Source organism: Saimiri boliviensis, chromosome 17 (genome assembly GCF_048565385.1).
Source record: "Saimiri boliviensis isolate mSaiBol1 chromosome 17, mSaiBol1.pri, whole genome shotgun sequence".
In the NCBI taxonomy this organism is placed as follows: domain Eukaryota; kingdom Metazoa; phylum Chordata; class Mammalia; order Primates; family Cebidae; genus Saimiri; species Saimiri boliviensis.
Window position 1 is genome coordinate 5,887,561 of NC_133465.1, and position 17,653 is coordinate 5,905,213.

Consider the following 17,653-nt stretch of genomic DNA (forward strand, 5'->3'; position numbering starts at 1 on the left):
TTATGCCAAGTTTTAAAATGGATTTAGAAAGCATAAAGAGAATGTATTACCTCTCTACATTGACTTTTCTAAGCAGTTTCCGCAGATCAGTCTGACTTTTTCCAGGAGTGCTGATAAAACAAAGATATAAAAATTAGAACTTTCGAGATTTTATTATTTTTTCCCAAAGGAAAGCACTCATTCCTAAAGGCAATGTCCTAGAAAGTAGTTCTATGTGTTACATTAAAAAATAGGAGTAGAGGCTGGTTGAAGTGGCTCATGCCTATAATCCCAGCACTTTGGGAGGCCAAGGCGGGTGGATCACAAGGTCAGGAGTTTGAGACTAGCCTGATCAACATGGTGAAACCCCATCTCTTCCAAAAATACAAAAATTAGCCAGGTGTGTTGGCATGTGCCTGTAATCCCAGCTACTCAGGAGGCTGAGGCAGGAGAATCACTTGAACCCAGGAGGTGGAGGTTACAGTGAGCCGAGATTGTGTCACTGCACTCCAGTATGGGCAACAGAGCAAGACTGTATCTTGGGAAAAAAAAAAAAAATTTAAACAGCCTGCTTTGACAAATTATATAATATGAAAACTAGTATGTCTTGGAAACATGGTATATATGTATATATGTCTGTGTATTATCATATTGTAGATATAGATTTTCCCATTCAATAGATCATGAACTCTTCCTCATCTCTTTGAAAATTAAAGTATCACTTTGACATCTTCAAAATAGGCAGTTCATTGTAAATTTCATAGATAAAATCTTGTTTTGAGACATTTAGGATTTTTCTTGTTTTTGAGATAGAGTCTCTCTGTTGCTCAGGCTGGAGTACAGTGGCACAGTCACTTCACACTGCAGCCTTGACCTCCTGGGCTCAAGTGATCCTCTTGCTTCAGCCTCCCAAGTAGCTGGGACTACAGGCACACACCACTGCATCAGGCTAATTTTTAATTTAATTATTATTTTTTTTTAGAGATGAGGGTCTCACTACGTTGCCCAGGCTGGCCTTAAACTCCTTGCCTCAAGCAATCCTCCCACTTTGGCTTCCCAAAGTGATGGGATTACAGACATAAGCCATCATGTCCATCCTAAACTTCTTGATAGAATATTTTTCTCCCAAAATCTGTTTTTAAATCAATGACACATCTTATAATAAACAACATCTTTAAATGGGGCAATAAAGCATATGCCCAGAGAAAGACTAGAATAATAAACAGCAGTATGTTGGCCGGGTGAGGTGGCTCAAGCCTGTAATCCCAGCACTTTGGGAGGCCGAGGCAGGTGGATCACGAGGTCGAGAGATCGAGACCATCCCGGTCAACATGGTGAAACCCCGTCTCTACTAAAAATACAAAAAATTAGCTGGGCATGGTGGCGCGTGCCTGTTATCCCAGCTACTCAGGAGGTTGAGGCAGGAGAACTGCCTGAACCCAGGAGGCGGAGGCTGCGGTGAGCAGAGATCGCACCATTGCACTCCAGCCCGGGTAACAAAAGTGAAACTCTGTCTCAAAAAAATAAAAAAATAAAAAAATAAATAAAATAAACAGCAGTATGTTAACCATGACAATCTCCAATGATAGGATTATTTAGATAATTTTTGTTTTCTTTTTTAAACTTTTCTGTCGATTTCAATTTTTCTATAATGAGCATATATAAGTTTTAACATTAAAAATAAGCAAAAAAAGTCATTTTTCCTGTTTTTAGGCCCTTGTACAACAATATAATTCTTTTAAATAGTAGTAGAGCATAGCACTGTGCAGTTCCTTACATTAAGAAATTTGTAACTCGAGTTGATAACATTTTGGAGTTAGGTTTCAGGGTAACACGCTGCAAGTCAGAGACAGTAACTAGCGGATTCCGTGCCTTCGGCGATGGTACAATCTTTAATTATAAAATGAGATATTATTAAAACACATTTAAAAATATCATTCAAGATGCAAACATGCAAAAATGGCAAATATCTGAGTGTTGACTATGTGTAAGGCATATCCACTATTCCACCCCATTTTTACTCCAAAGCTTCAAAGGATGTCTCTAACTCCTCAGACTAATGGTTGGGAGATTAACTCGCCTAATTAAATCATTTTCTAATATACACATTTTGTTGGGAAATCCAAAACTACTAAATTAAAACATCAAAAACTTAACTTGAAATGAAATGACTTCTTCCACCCTCCCCCGACAATTGTATACAAATTGAGATGAGGTCTCGCCATGTTCCCCAGGCTGGTCTTGAAGTCCTGGGCTCAGGTGATCCTCCCACCTTGGTCTCCCAAAGTGTTGGAATTACAGGCATGAGACAACTGTACCCTGCCTAGAATGACTTTTATATATAAGGCTTATGCTTATTTTCCATAAAGGGACAACAAGGTTAAAAATAAACAGAACATATGTATGGTCAATGACATCTTACCTTCCTCCTTTCATCTGAACTCTGTGTCTTCCTTAATTTGACAGTCAGCAGATCTTTAACTGTTATCTGCATGGGTCCATCTTTTTTTAATGGTCTGGCCTTAAAATATACGGTGCAGTGAGAATTCAAATTGGAACCAGCACAACTAGTGAAATGCAAATCCAAATCTAGTTTTTAAAGATTCACAGTTAAGAGGTAACTCTTATTTACCCTAGGATACCCTGTCATATTCTTTCCACTCAACTAAGAATAATCCTGTTTTTATCACCCATCGAAAAGTATTCATCAAAATGTAAGGCTTCCCTCTCCCCAGTTTTGTTTTTATAAGCTTAGGCTTTGCTAACAAATAAGAGATAGACTAGTTTCCTGCAATAATGCATCTTCCCCAAGAGTCATTATAAGACAAAAGAGTTGAAGGAGTTAATCAGGTTAAACTGAAGTTTTGCTTGATTACCTAGAAAGATGACTTAGTTCCCACAGAGCAAGAATGTATATAGTCAGAGAGGTATAATTAGGGCAAATATAACAATACGCTCTGGATTTTGTGTGTGTGTGTGTGTGTGTGTTTGTTAGGGTTGGGAAGACTCTGGATTTAATTTAGCTACATTAAACCAAATGTATTCATAGTGAAATTTTAAAACAGGATCATGCCTGTCTTAGTGATTCACAAATTTTCTGGTCCCCTTGGTAAATAAGTAACTATAATAGAGTTTGGTTCTCCAGCCTAATGACACGAAACTTTGGAATCAGCTAACTCTTTGCTCTGAGTCACTCACTAAGCAATCTTCTATTCTTAATTTGGTTTCCTAGGGAGGTTTTCCTTTGGGTAAAGAGCCATGCTGAGAAGGGAATAGGAATCTTCCACTATACTGGGTTTCACACACATCGCTTTCATTTCTCAATCCAGCTTCTAGGAATTCCTCAGGGACTGAGATTTTAAAAACACAATAATTAAGATATGGAATGAGAACAAGATACAATCTTCTAGCCCAAGCCCTGATTAGCCTGGCCTTAAAAGGCCACTTGGCTTTACTCCTAGATTACACACTGACCAAAACATATAATTACTAGATTGTTTCCTACCTGAAGTGCTTTAGCGAGACTGGGTTTTCGGAGCAGCACAGGTGCTAGTGGTGGTGGAGGAAGTGGTGGAGGAGGAGGAGGTGGAGGAGGAGGAGGAGGAGGAGGTGGTGGAGGAGGAAGATGGCTGGTTGGCTGTGGCAGTGTGGGAGGAAGCACAGCTTTGGAGTCTTCAGGGGTGATTAGAACACAGGCAGGCACATTTGTAAGTTTACCCATGTGACATGTTTGACCACAGCTTGGACAGGAAGAACTTTCTGAGATAGCCTGGAAGAAGACATCACATTTGGCAGATAAAGAACAAGTTAATTTGATTCTTGAGGGTGTCATCAAAATAATAGCTACCATGTATTGAATGCTTTCTTATGTGCATCATAGTATTTTCTCATTTATGATCACAAGTGTCTTCATTTCATTCATTCATTCATTCATTTATTTTGTATGTGCTATATGCCAGGCACTATAAGTACAATGTAGGCCCTGTCTGTCACCTCATGGCGCTGACAGTCTAGTGAGGGAAGACAGACATTAAACATGCACAGAAGGCTGGGCATGGTGACAGACACCTGTAGTCCCAGCACTCTGCAAGGCTGAGTCTAGCAAATTGCTTGAGTCCAGGAGTTCGAGACCAGCCTGGACAACACAGGGAGACCTCATCTGAAACAAAACATGCACAAACACACTCAAAACAAAACAATACTTCAATAAGAACAATGAAGTGTGCTGTAAGAATGAACAGCTAGAGTCTTGGGAAGTGATACTTAGCCATGATCTCAAGAATGAATGGAGACTTAGCAGATAAAGGGAGATAAGGACTAGGGGAAGAGTTCCTTTCGGAGGAAAAAATATTTAATGCAGTCAAGAATATAGTACATTCAAGAAACTGATAAAGGCCAAGGATCTGGAGCATGACTTCTGTGGGAGATGAGGCCAGGAAGGCAACCAACTACCATTGCTGAAGAAATAATGCAGCAAAGAGGAGGGGAAGAAACTCCTTGTCTCCTCCCTCCCTCTAGTCTTTCATCAGTGTCTCCCAATAGGCCATCACAACCAGGAACCAGGTGACCTGGAGTTTGAGAAATATATCCTGTAGGAGCCAGCCCTCCCAGCAATACAGAGCAGAGTTTCTGAAGTGGGGCAAACAGCCCCAGGGACTAGCACTCACCGGTAGCCATTCCTCCATCTTCTGGTAAAAGCACCTGGGTTTCCCTTCTCTCCCTCAGTCCACATGATCTGGTCGGGATACTCACTCAAGGACTAGACACATAATGCAGGCCAAATTCTTTCAGCTGATATTGTTCTGGTATGAGAATAAGAATCTAAGGCTGCCAGCAGCCATGTTGCTAGCACAAGGGGAGAGTCTGAGACATAAACTTACTCTAAAGAAGGCAGAACTAAAAGATGAGATAGAGCCAGTATGCTGACATTATCATTTGAGCCTCTGAATCCAGAGATACCCTAGACCAGGCGTCCCCAAACTACGGCCCGTGGGCTGCATGCGGCCCCCTGAGGCCATTTATCTGGCCCCCCGCCGCACTTCAGGAAGGGGCACCTCTTTCACTGGTGGTCAGTGAGAGGACCACAGTATGTGGCGGCCCTCCAACAGTCTGAGGGACAGTGAACTGGCCCCCTGTGTAAAAAGTTTGGGGATGCCTGCCCTAGACTTACTGGTTTTATGGGCTTAAGCCAGGTTGCATTGTGTTTGTGTCACTTGTGGCTAAAAAGAATTTTGACTGATACAGCCTTCTAGGAGATTTCTTAGTGAAGGAAATAACATAAGCTTCATTCTTTGTTCTATATCACCATCCTCCCTGGTATATTGGGATTAGTGATTTGGGGTTAAATTATAAGAAGAGCTGAAATAGGAGAAAAGTCATGAAAGGTAGAGTGTGTATCCCAGAGGTGAAGGAGAGAAGGGAAGGTTTCTAGAATTATTTCACACACACACACACACACACACACACACACACACACAGACGCACACACACACTCTCATTCTAGACTTTTTAAATTTAAAAAAAAAACAACTTTTTTTCTCGCTATATTGCCCTGGCTAGAATGCAATGGGCTAGAGTGTCCCTAGGTTCAAGGAATCCTCCCACCTCAGTCCCCTGAGTAATTGGGACTACAATGTGGACACCACCCTCAGCTAAAAAATTTATTTTTAAGGTCTATTTGAATACTGCCTGGTCACCCACAGCAAACTACTCTGACAAAAAAGTTACAAAATTATAGGAATTCAAAAAAGCAATGAATCTACTTCTAGAATCAAATTCTCAACTGGTTAATTAGTTATATTTTATGTTTAATTTAGTTATTTTTATTTTTGAAGTCCCACCTAGTCTCAATAATTTTATTTAGGCCTGGCACTATGGCTCATGCCTAGAGTCCTAGCACTTTGGGAGGCCGAGGCGGGAAGATCACTTCAGGTCAGGAGTTCAAGACCACCCTGGGTAACTTGATAAAAGCTCATCTCTACTAAAAATACAAAAATTTGCCAGGTGTGGTTGTGGGCACCTATAGTCCCAGCTACTCAGGAGGCTGAGGCAGGAGAATTGCTTGAACCTGGGAGACAGAGGTTGCAGTGAGCTAAGATCACGCCACTGCACTCCAGCCTGGGCAAAAGAATGAGACTCCATCTCAAAAAAAAAAAAAAAAAAAAAAATTCCATTCTTTTTTTTTTTTTTTTTTTGTCTCAAATATTTTTTGAGACAGAATCTCATTCTGTGGCACGATTACAGCTCACTGCAACCTCTGCCCCCTGGGTTCAAATGATGCTCCTGCTTCAACCTTCTGAGTAGCTGGGACTACAGGCGTGTGCCAGCTGGCATGGCTAGTTTTTGTGTTTTTAGTAGAGACAAAGTTTCATCATGTTGGCCAGGGTGGTCTTGAACTCCTGACTTCAAGTGATCTATCCACCTTGGCCTCCCAAAGTTATACATTTTAATAATACATGGGAATAGCCTATAAAAGCCTGTTCTAAATATACTTCTACATCTAATTTAATAGTGGGACCAGGCCGGGAATGGTGGCTCATGCCTGTAATCCCAGCACTTTGAGAGGCTGAGGCAGGTGGATCACCTGAGATCAGGAGTTCAAGAACAGCCTGACCAACATGGCGAAACCCTGCCTCTACTAAAAATATAAAAATTAGCCGGGCGCGGTGGCTCAAGCCTGTAATCCCAGCACTTTGGGAGGCCGAGGCGGGTGGATCACGAGGTCGAGAGATCGAGACCATCCTGGTCAACATGGTGAAACCCCGTCTCTACTAAAAATACAAAAAATTAGCTGGGCGTGGTGGCGCGTGCCTGTAATCCCAGCTACTCAGGAGGCTGAGGCAGGAGAATTGCCTGAACCCAGGAGGCGGAGGTTGCGGTGAGCGGAGATCGCGCCATTGCACTCCAGCCTGGGCAACAAGAGCGAAACTCCGTCTCAAAAAAAAAAAAAAAAAAAAAATATAAAAATTAGATGGATGTGGTGGCACATGCCTGTAATCCCAGCTACTCAGAAGGCTGAGACAGGAGAATTGCTTGAACCCAGGAGGCAGAGGTTGTGGTGAGCTGAGATTGAGCCATTGCACCCGAGCTTGGGCAACAAGAGCAAAACTCTCTCTTCGGAAAAAAAAATATATATACTGGGAACATCCTATAAACACTGTTCTGAATATACTTCTACACTTAATTTGATAGTGTATTATTATTTTTATTATTTTATTATTTTGAGACACAGTCATGCTCTGTTGCCCAGTCTGGAGTGGTGTGGCATGATGTTGGCTCACTGCAACTTCTGCCTCCTGGGTGTCAAGGGTTCTCCTGACTCAGCTTCTGGAGTAGCTGGGATTACAGGTGTGTGTCACCATGCCCCAGTAATTTTTTGTATTTTTAGTAGAGATGGGGTTTTGCCATGTTGGCCAGGCTGGTCTCAAACTCCTGGCCTCAAGTGATCCACCCACCTTGGCCTCTCAAAATGTTGGGATTACAGGCGTGAGCCACTGCACCTGTAATCCCACAGTGTATTCTTTTAACAAAAGTTAGTGTATTCTTTTAACAAAAGTTTTCTTAGTGGGAAAGGGACTGATGGTGTATTCCTGAGGTCATACATCATTAGTATATAAAAAAAACCACCTCATTCTTCTTAACAGCTACATAGTATTCCACTGAATGAATGGATTATAATTTATTCAATTAATCCCATACTCTTTGACACTTAGTTTTGTTTGCAATTTTTCTTTTTTTTTTTTGAGACAGAGTTTCACTCTTGTTACCCAGGCTGGAGTGCAATGGCACGATCTCGGCTCACCGCAACCTCCACCTCCTGGGTTCAAGCAATTCTCCTGCCTCAGCCTCCCGAGCTGGGATTACAGGCATGTGCCACCATGCCCAACTAATTTTTTTTCTATTTTTAGTAGAGACAGGGTTTCACCATGTTGACCAGGATGGTCTTGATCTCTTGACCTCATGATCCACCTGCCTCGGCCTCCCAAAGTGCTGGGATTACAGGCGTGAGCCACCACGCCCGGCCTCGTTTGCAATTTTTCAAATCACACTGCAATAAATAACTTTTTACATCTGTACAAAGTTTGGTTGCATCAAAAGATATATGTTTTGAAAATTTTGATACATGTTACCTAATTATAGCCCATAGGGGTTTTATTAATTTAGGCCCTTCTCAATAACAAGAGAGCACTATTTTGGAAGCTATATGGAACCAACTTTTTCCATATCAGTTGGATAAGATTTATGAATGGCTCCCTTGTTTATCTGACAAACCCAGACACAGACCCTCCAAATGCCCATTCTTTGTCTGCTAAGTGATTACCTGAACTGTTCATTGCCACTGACCAATCTGGACAAAAATATCTACTAACTTGATTTGACCAAAACTTAGTCAGGATTTACCCCTCCCCATAGGCCCTAGAACCTTGACCTATTCTTGGGCTTCAGCAAGCATCAGCATGCTGAACAACCTTTAGGGAAAGATGTTCCCTGATTTGATCAGCTGTCTGATCAGATTACCCCAACTCTTCACCCTACTTTCCCATACCTGGCTTGTTCTAGCCTTACTTATTCCTTGCTAACAAAGAAAACTTTTTTGCTTTATGTTTGAGATAGAAATCTTATGACTTGAACATTTTCTCTATTGTAATAGTCTTTTCAGATAAAGTGTCTCCTGACCTAATTCCAGATTTACTTTTTATTTGACAATACTAACCTTCAGGGCTTCCTGGAGCTTGCATAGTCTACTTTCCAAAATGCAAAACTGTTGTTTTAGACTGTAAAGTTCTCTGTGGCAGATACGAGATGGAAAGATGGTGTCTTTCAATACTTCTAAACTCTGAAATTAATAATAAACAATGCTGAGTCCTATGAGTAATATGATAAGGACAAAAGAATAGGAACCAGAAAATGACTTGATGTATGTTTTATAGAAGCAAAGGCAGACATAACTCAATAATTTCATCTTATCTGAGTTTAGCCTGAGGGTTGGACTGACCTGAGCACATATGTACGTAAACACCAAGTGTGTAGGAAAACTATACTGCTGAAAACAGGGATGTCACATCCATACCTGAGTTATGCAGTTCTGACACAAGCTGTATATAGACCATACTCTATTTGCCCAAAGTTTTATTGCACCTCTGATGTTAGGAAATTTGAAGTTCCAGGATGATCTTAGCCAGCTTCTGATTTGAGATACATCTGTTGAAGAAATGATGACTCTGTAGGAAAAACAAAGTGAAACAAAACAAACCCTAAGTTAGAATAATAGCCTTGGTCTGGCATGGTGGCTTGTGCCTCTAATCCTAGCACTTTGGGAGGCTGAGGTGGGCAGATCGCTTGAGACCAAGAGTTCGAGACGAGCCTCTGCAACATGGTGAAACCCTGTCCCTACCAAAAAAAAAAAATATATAAAACTTAGCCAGACATGGTGGTGAGCACCTGCAGTACTAGCTATTCAGGAGGCTGAGGTGGGAGGATGCTTTGAGCCCGGGAGGCAGAGGTTGCAGTGAGCTGAGATGGTGCCACTGCACTCCAGCCTGGGTGACAGAGACAGACTCAGTCTCAAATAATAATAATAATAGGCCAGGCACGGTGGCTCAAGCCTGTAATCCCAGCACTTTGGGATGCCGAGGCGGGTGGATCACGAGGTCAAGAGATCGAGACCATCCTGGTCAACATGGTGAAACCCCGTCTCTACTAAAAATACAAAAAATTAGCTGGGCATGGTGGCGCGTGCCTGTAATCCCAGCTACTCGGGAGGCTGAGGCAGGAGAATTGCCTGAACCCAGGAGGCGGAGGTTGCGGTGAGCCGAGATCGCGCCATTGCACTCCAGCCTGGGTAACAAGAGCGAAACTCTGTCTCAAAAAAAAAATAATAATAATAATAATGGCCTCTAATTAAACAAGAAGGTGGTTGTTTAGTATTACTCAGAAGCAGAGACTCCCTATAGCCAAACTCTTCATTAAATTCTAGAATTCAGGGATTTATTTATTCAACATATATTTACTAAGTCCTACTCTGTTCTAGGCACCAGAGGTTCAGTAATGCTCAACACAGATAAAATATCTGCCCTAATGGAGTTTACAGTTTCATAGAAAAGAAAGTAAAAATAAATTTAAAAAAATGTTTGTTAGAAAATGAATCAATGTTAAGGAGAAAAAAAGCAAGAGAGGAGAGGAAATGTGAAATGTTGGATGGGGTGATATTTTAGATACCAAAGTCTCACTGAGAAGATGACTTTTGTTTACCTGAGGAACGTGAGTCCTTTTAAATTGTCAAGCCCAGAGAGACATTAAAATGAGACGGCAATCACATTCTACTCCATGCTTTGAGCTACGTATTCGTCCCTTGAAATTTCTTGCTGTTGCCACAAGTAGCTATAAATTAACCTAATAATGCCACATGACACTATAATCCATGCCCTATAGCTTAACAACGTGTAGCCAATCACTAATCAACGGTATTTCTGTAAACTGAGAATTCCTGCCAAATGGTTTTATCAGCCCACTCTGTGTGACCCCTTTAAGCCTTTAAAAACCTGCTGGTAGCAAAGGCTGAATGGAGTTCATATCCAAGGTTACCTGGGGCTTACTCTTCCAGGCAGCTGTTCTCACTTGGGCTCCAGTAAACTCTTTAAATTATATTTTGTGCCTAAGCATCTTCCTTTTAATTATCAACAGAGAAAATAGTAAGTACAAAGGCCCTGAGGTGGAATTTTGCTTGAAGTATATGGGAAATAGCAAGTAGGACAGGATGACTAGGGTGGAGAGACCTTTTAGAAAACAAGGAAAACAGCCGGGCGCGGTGGCTCAAGCCTGTAATCCCAGCACTTTGGGAGGCCGAGGCGGGTGGATCACGAGGTCGAGAGATTGAGACCATCCTGGTCAATGTGGTGAAACCCCATCTCTACTAAAAATACAAAAAATTAGCTGGGCATGGTGGCGCGTGCCTGTAGTCCCAGCTACTCAGGAGGCTGAGGCAGGAGAATTGCCTGAACCCAGGAGGCGGAGGTTGCGGTGAGCCGAGATCGCGCCATTGCACTCCAGCCTGGGTAACAAGAGCGACACTCTGTCTCAAAAAAAAAAAAAACAAAAAACAAAAAACAGAAAATAAGGAAAACAAAAAATAAAAAAGAAGAAAAAACTTGGAAAATTAAGCTGGGTGCAGTGGCTCACACTTATAATCCCAGCACTTTTGGTTGCCGAGGCTGATGAATTGCTTTAGCTCAGAAGTTTGAGACCAGCCTGGCTAACATGGCAAAACCCTGTCTCTACCAAAATATGGTGGTGTGCACTTGTGGTCCCAGCTACTAAGGAGGCTGAGGCACAAGAATTGCTTGAACCCTGGAGGCAGAGGTTACAGTGAGCCAAGATTGTGCCACTGCACTCCAGCCTGGGTGACAGAGTGAGACACTATCTGAAAAACAAAAACAAAAATACGTATCTACAAAAAAATACAAATATTAGCTGTGTATGGTGGCCTGTGCTAGTCCCAGATACTTGGGGAGCTGAGGCGGGAGGATTGTTTGAGCCAGGGAGGTGGAGATTGCAGAGAGCTATCTCCATTGCACTCACTCCAGCCTGGGCAACAGAGTGAGGCTCCGTCTAAAAAAATAAAATAGGCCGGGCACAGTGGCGCAAGCCTGTAATCCCAGCACTTTGGGAGGCCGAGGCGGGTGGATCACGAGGTCGAGAGATCGAGACCATCCTGGCCAACATGGTGAAACCCCGTCTCTACTAAAAATACAAGAAATTAGCTGGGCATGGTGGTGCGTGCCTGTAATCCCAGCTACTCAGGAGGCTGAGGCAGGAGAATTGCCTGAACCCAGGAGGCGGAGGTTGCGGTGAGCCGAGATCGTGCCATTGCACTCCAGCCTGGGTAACAAGAGCGAAACTCCGTGTCAAAAAAATAAATAAAATAAAATAAAATAAAATAAGGTCAGAGTCAGATCATAAAGGCCCTGTGGGTCATACCAAGAACTTTAATTTTTATTCTGCTAGAGAAAGACATTAGAGAATTTTAAGTAAAGGAGAAATACGACTCTACTTTTCACAAGGTATAAGGATGGGAGGAGGGAGAGGAGCAGAAAAGATAATTATCCAGTACTGAGCTTAACACCTGGGTGATGTAATAATATGTACAACAAATCCCCATAAAAACAAACAAAAACCAAATCCATTTCCATTGAATTGAAATAGAAACTCAGTAATCACAAAGTAACCGTGAATGGTGAATTCCTACTTTGGCCTAAAGTGGTTTATTAACTTGAAATTTTTTCCCAAAGAAAATACCTGTTGGCCGAGCGCAGTGGCTCACACCTGTAATCCCAGCACTTTGGGAGGCCGAGGCAGGTGGATCACCTGAAGTCAGGAGTTCGAAACCATCCTGGCCAACATGGAGAAATCCTGTCTTTACTAAAAGTACAAAAATTAGCTGGGCGCAGTTATGGGCACCTGTAATTCCAGTTACATGGGAGGCTGAGGCAGGAGAATCGCTTGAACCCGGGAGGTGGAGGTTACAGTGAGCCGAGATTGTGCCATTGCACTCCAGCCTGGGCAACAAGGCAAGACTTCATCACACTAAAAAAAAAAAAAAAAGAAAAAAAAGAAAGCCGGGTGCGGTGCCTCAAGCTGGTAATCTCAGCACTTTAGGAGGCCGAGGCGGATGGATCACGAGGTTAAGAGATTGAGACCATCCTGGTCAAGATGCTGAAACCCGTCTCTACTAAAAATACAAAAAAATCAGCTGGGCATGGTGGCACGTGCCTGTAATCCCAGCTACTCAGGAGGCTAAGGCAGGAGAATTGCCTGAACCCAGGAGGCAGAGGTTGTGGTGAGCCAAGATTGCGCCATTGCATTCCAGCCTGGGTAACGAGAGAAACTCCGTCTCAAAAAAAAAAAAAAAAAGAAAAAAGAAAATACCTCTTACTGCTTTTGATTACAAATTTCCACAGGGATTAAGTAAGTTACATTTTAGCATTAACTTTGTATACTATGGCAACATGATTGGGGAAAATTATCTAGTAATTAAATGTAACTGTATTTGCTATGATAGAAAATTAAACAAAAGAAGACCAATGGGTAAATAGTCTCACCTGTCTTGTAACTACCATGTTAGAAACTGGGTGTGTTATAGGGAGCCTACACATGCACCTGATAGAAGTAAACAAAATTGTTTGGGTGTAGGGCTCACTCCTGTAATCCCAGCACTTTGGGAGGCTGAGGCAGGCAGATCACTTGAGGTCAGGAGCTCAAGACCAGCCTGGCCAACATGGTGAAACCCCCATCTCTACTAAAAATACAAAAATTAGCTGTGTGTGGTGGGAAGGTGAGGCAAGAGAATCGTTTGAACCCAGGAGGCAGAGGTTGCAGTGAGCGAAGATCTTGCTATTACACTCAGCCTGGGCAACGAGAGCAAAACTCTGTCCAAAAAAAAAAAAATAGCCTGGTGTCATGGTGCACACCTATAGTTCCAGCTACTTGGGTGGCTGAGGCAGGAGAATTGCTTAAACCCAGGAGGAGGTGGAGAATGCAGTGAGCAGAGATCATACCACGGCACTCCAGCCTGGGAGACCAGAGCAAGACTATGTCTCAAAAAAAAAAAAAAAGAAGTAAATAGAATTAAATACACAAGCACTAATTAAAAAAATTTTTTTTTCCAAAGCTTGCTCTGGCTACTGCATTGAGAATCCATGGCAGAGGGACAAAGACATAAGCAGGGGGACCAGTTAGGAGGCTATTACAATATTCAAGAGGGAGAGAAATGAATCCAGGTGGCATTATCATGGCTACTGCATTGCAAGGGTCTGTTTGCTTTAAAAAGCTTTCTGTAAAAAGAGCTATAACAACAAAGTTACTGTGAAAACCAGCCCCCTAGGAACTCAAAATGTCTTTCTTTTTTGTTTTTAATCACTGTAACCTTGAACTCCTAGGTTCAAGTGATCCTCTAGCCTCAGCCTCCCAAAGTGCTGGGATTACAGCCACCATGCTGGCCCAGAGTCTTACCTCTTTGAATGGCCCATTTAAGTTGTGAGTGTCAGAAAATAAATTAGCAAACTTAAACTAATATTTAAATGAAGATTTAAATTCTAGTCCTGAAATTGCCTTTGCAAAAATTGTGACAGTGAGAAAAAAAATCTGACATAGGAAAATTATGACAGTGAAAGAAATCTGACTTAATTGACCCATCTTGTTTTTAACCTCCAACCTGCCCTTGTTCATTCCTGGGTATAGGTTGAGCTAACTATGGGAAGAATGCAGTTTACAGTTTAACTTTGAAACAAAGATGCTAACAGCCCCTTCACAAAACAAACCTTGTCCTGGCTTGGTGACTAGATCACCTTTGTAAAACTAACAATTTAGCCATAAGATTAGAAATTATGGCTCAGGAGTCATACAGCCAGAGGCAACAAGATTCCTAACCTACCCAGTTGCTCCTATGGATAATATCACTATTGTGAAACCTAAGATTGCTGTTCAAGGTCTTTTTCTTTTTCGAGACAGGGTCTCTGTCACTCACTGGTGTGCAGTGGCACAATTATAGCTCACTGTAGTCTGGATCTCCTGGGCTCAAGCATTCCTTCCACCTTAGCCTCCTGAAGAGCTGGGACTACATGTGCATGCCATGCCTGGATAATCATTTTTAATCATTATTATTTTTTTGAGACAGAGTTTTGCTTTTGTTACCAAGGCTGGAGTGTGGCCAGATCTTGGCTCACTGCAACCTCAACCTCCTGGAGTTCAAATAATTCTCTTGGTTCAGCCTCCCAAGTATCTGGGATTGATTACAGGCATGCGCCACCATGTCTGGATAATTTTGTATTTTTAGTAGAGATGGGGTTTCTACATATTGGCCAGGCTGGTCTCAAACTCCTGAACTTCTGATCCACCCACCTCAGCCTCCCAAAGTGCTGGGATTACAGGCTTGAGCCACCTTGCCTGGCTTATTTTTAATTTTTAATAGAGACAAAGTTTTGCTGTGTTGCCTAGGCTGGTCTTGAATTCCTGAGCTCAAGTGATCTTTCTGCCTTTGTCTCTAAATGTGCTAGGATTACAGGTGTGAGCCCTGGTATCTGGCCCAAGATATTTTTTAGGCCCTGCATTCTGATGGACCAGCTGGCACCACCCAGACTGGAAAACTGGCTCAACTTGTTCTGTGATCCTACCTAGGAACTGAAGACAGCAAGAAGAACACACTTTGACCCCCTGTGATTTCATCCCTGACCCAACCAATAAGCATTCTACATTCTCTAGCCCGCTATCTACCAAATTATCCTTAAAAAACCCTAGTCTCTGAATTTTTGGGGAAATTGAATATAGTAAGAAACTCTGGTCTGTCACTTAGTCAGCTCTGCATTTATTAAGTTCTTTTTTTTGCTGCAATTCCACTGTCTCAGTGAACTGGCTTTTTATGGGCAATGGACAAGGAGAACCTGTCAGGCAATTGCAGTCCACGCCCTTCTTTCATTATTTAGTTGCCAGATTTATGCCATTAAATTCACAAGGGAAGAAAAAAGTAGTTACTTTGCATTTGAATATAATTTCTTGTTATTTTCACTTCAAATGAAGTGAAGGAAACCAAAATATTTCTCTTTTTTTAAACTTCACTTTTCTATTTTTTCTTTTTCTTTTTTTAATCTCATCAAAGGACATTTCAGTGCTATAACTTTACTTTTTTATTTGGAGATGAGGTTTTCACTATGTCGCCCAGGCTGGTCTTGAACTCCTGGGCTCAATCGATTCTCTCACCTTGGCCTCCCCAAGTGCTGGGATTACAGGCATGAGCCACTGTGCTAGGCCAGAAACCAAAATATTTCACCCCAAAATAAATGTCTATCACATAGTTCAGGATGGTATGCAGAAGGACTAGAAATATAGTAATAGCCGTGAAGTTGTCTCTGGTGGGAGAGATTTGCATCTGTAAAGAAAATCTGCCTTGATGCAGCCAGACTTTCTCTGAGGCTTTCCCTTGTCCATTCAGATCTAGAAAAGATTCACAGATCTTTAAAGATCTGAAAGAAACACTTACCATCTATTGTCTCTGAGGGCTGCTACTTGTGAGGTTTCATCTGCAAACAAGACCACCTTTGCTAGCCAGGCCTCCTCTTCACCACCTCCCATAAGCTGTTTTGACACAATCTAAGCTCCCATTCTCTCTGCAACCTCAAGATGGTATATAAGGTACTAAACCCCACTGATGGGTTGGGATAATCACTCTGTGGTTTTCCCCTGTGTGCACATCAATACATTTGTATGTCTTTTCTTTGATTAATCTGCCTTTTGTCAGTTGATTTTTCCATGAACCTTCAGAAAAGGAAGGGGAAGTTTTCCCTGGACTCCTATAAAACTCTTTTTTTTTTTTTTTGAGACGGAGTTTCGCTCTTGTTACCCAGGCTGGAGTGCAATGGCGCGATCTCGGCTCACCGCAACCTCCGCCTCCTGGGCTCAGGCAATTCTCCTGCCTCAGCCTCCTGAGAAGCTGGGATTACAGGCACGTGCCACCATGCCCAGCTAATATTTTGTATTTTTAGTAGAGACGGGGTTTCACCATGTTGACCAGGATGGTCTCGATCTCTCGACCTCGTGATCCACCCGCCTCGGCCTCCCAAAGTGCTGGGATTACAGGCTTGAGCCACCGCGCCCGGCCAAAACTCTTAAACTATGTTTGCCAAGTAAAATTCAGGTGTCCAATTAAAATTTAATTTCAGGCTGGCACAGTAGCTCACACTTGTAGTCCCAGCACTTTCGGGGGCTGAGTCAGGAAGAATGCTTGAGGATTTTGAAATCAGCCCAGGCAATGTAGTGGGACTCCATCTCTACACAAAATAAAAAATATGTCAGGTGTGGTGGTATGCACCCATGGTCCCAGCTACTTGGGAGGCTGAGGTGGGAGGATCACTTGAGCTCAGGAAGTCAAGGCTGCAGTGAGCCTTGATGTGCTACTGCACTCCAGCTTAGGTGACAGAGTAAGACTCAATCTCAAAAATAAACAAATAAATCAAAATTAAAATAAAAAAATTAATTTCAGATAAAGTATGAATAATTTTAGTATAGATTGATTCCAAATATCACGAAGGACATAATTATATGAAAAAATTATTCACTGTTTATCTGAAATTCAAATTTATTTTATTTTATTTTATTTTATTTTATTTTTTGAGACGGAGTTTCGCTCTCGTTACCCAGGCTGGAGTGCAATGGCACGATCTCGGCTCACCGCAACCTCCGCCTCCTGGGTTCAGGCAATTCTCCTGCCTCAGCCTCCTGAGTAGCTGGGATTACAGGCACGTGCCACCATGCCCAGCTAATTTTTTGTATTTTTTAGTAGAGACGGGGTTTCACTATGTTGACCGGGATGGTCTCGATCTCTTGACCTCGTGATCCACCCGTCTCGGCCTCCCAAAGTGCTGGGATTACAGGCTTGAGCCACTGCGCCCGGCCCTGAAATTCAAATTTAACTGGGCCTTCTCTTTTTCTTGTTTTGTTTTTTTTGAGATGGAGTCTCGCTCTGTTGCCCAGGCTGGAGTGCAGTGGCACTAACTTGGCTCACTGCAACCTCTGCCTCCTGGGTTCAAGCAGTTCTCCCGCCTAAGCCTCTCAAGTAGCTGGGATTACAGATAATCACCATCACGCCTGGCTAATTTTTGTATTTTTAGTAGAGACAGGATTTCGC

The 17,653-nt window shown here is 42.4% G+C and overlaps 1 protein-coding gene across 1 annotated transcript in view; it reads right to left on the bottom strand.

Moving 5' to 3' along the window:
- PRR11 (proline rich 11) overlaps window positions 1-17,653 on the bottom strand; it is a 32,051-nt gene that overhangs the window by 6,578 nt on the left and 7,820 nt on the right. The window contains exons 3-8 of the mRNA XM_039477045.2: window positions 9,050-9,200; window positions 8,693-8,815; window positions 3,485-3,748; window positions 2,402-2,500; window positions 1,757-1,869; window positions 51-110 (exon numbers count right to left, since the gene is read on the bottom strand). Of these exons, the coding sequence (XP_039332979.2) occupies window positions 51-110; window positions 1,757-1,869; window positions 2,402-2,500; window positions 3,485-3,748; window positions 8,693-8,815; window positions 9,050-9,200 (810 nt within the window). The remainder of the gene's footprint in view (window positions 1-50; window positions 111-1,756; window positions 1,870-2,401; window positions 2,501-3,484; window positions 3,749-8,692; window positions 8,816-9,049; window positions 9,201-17,653) is intronic.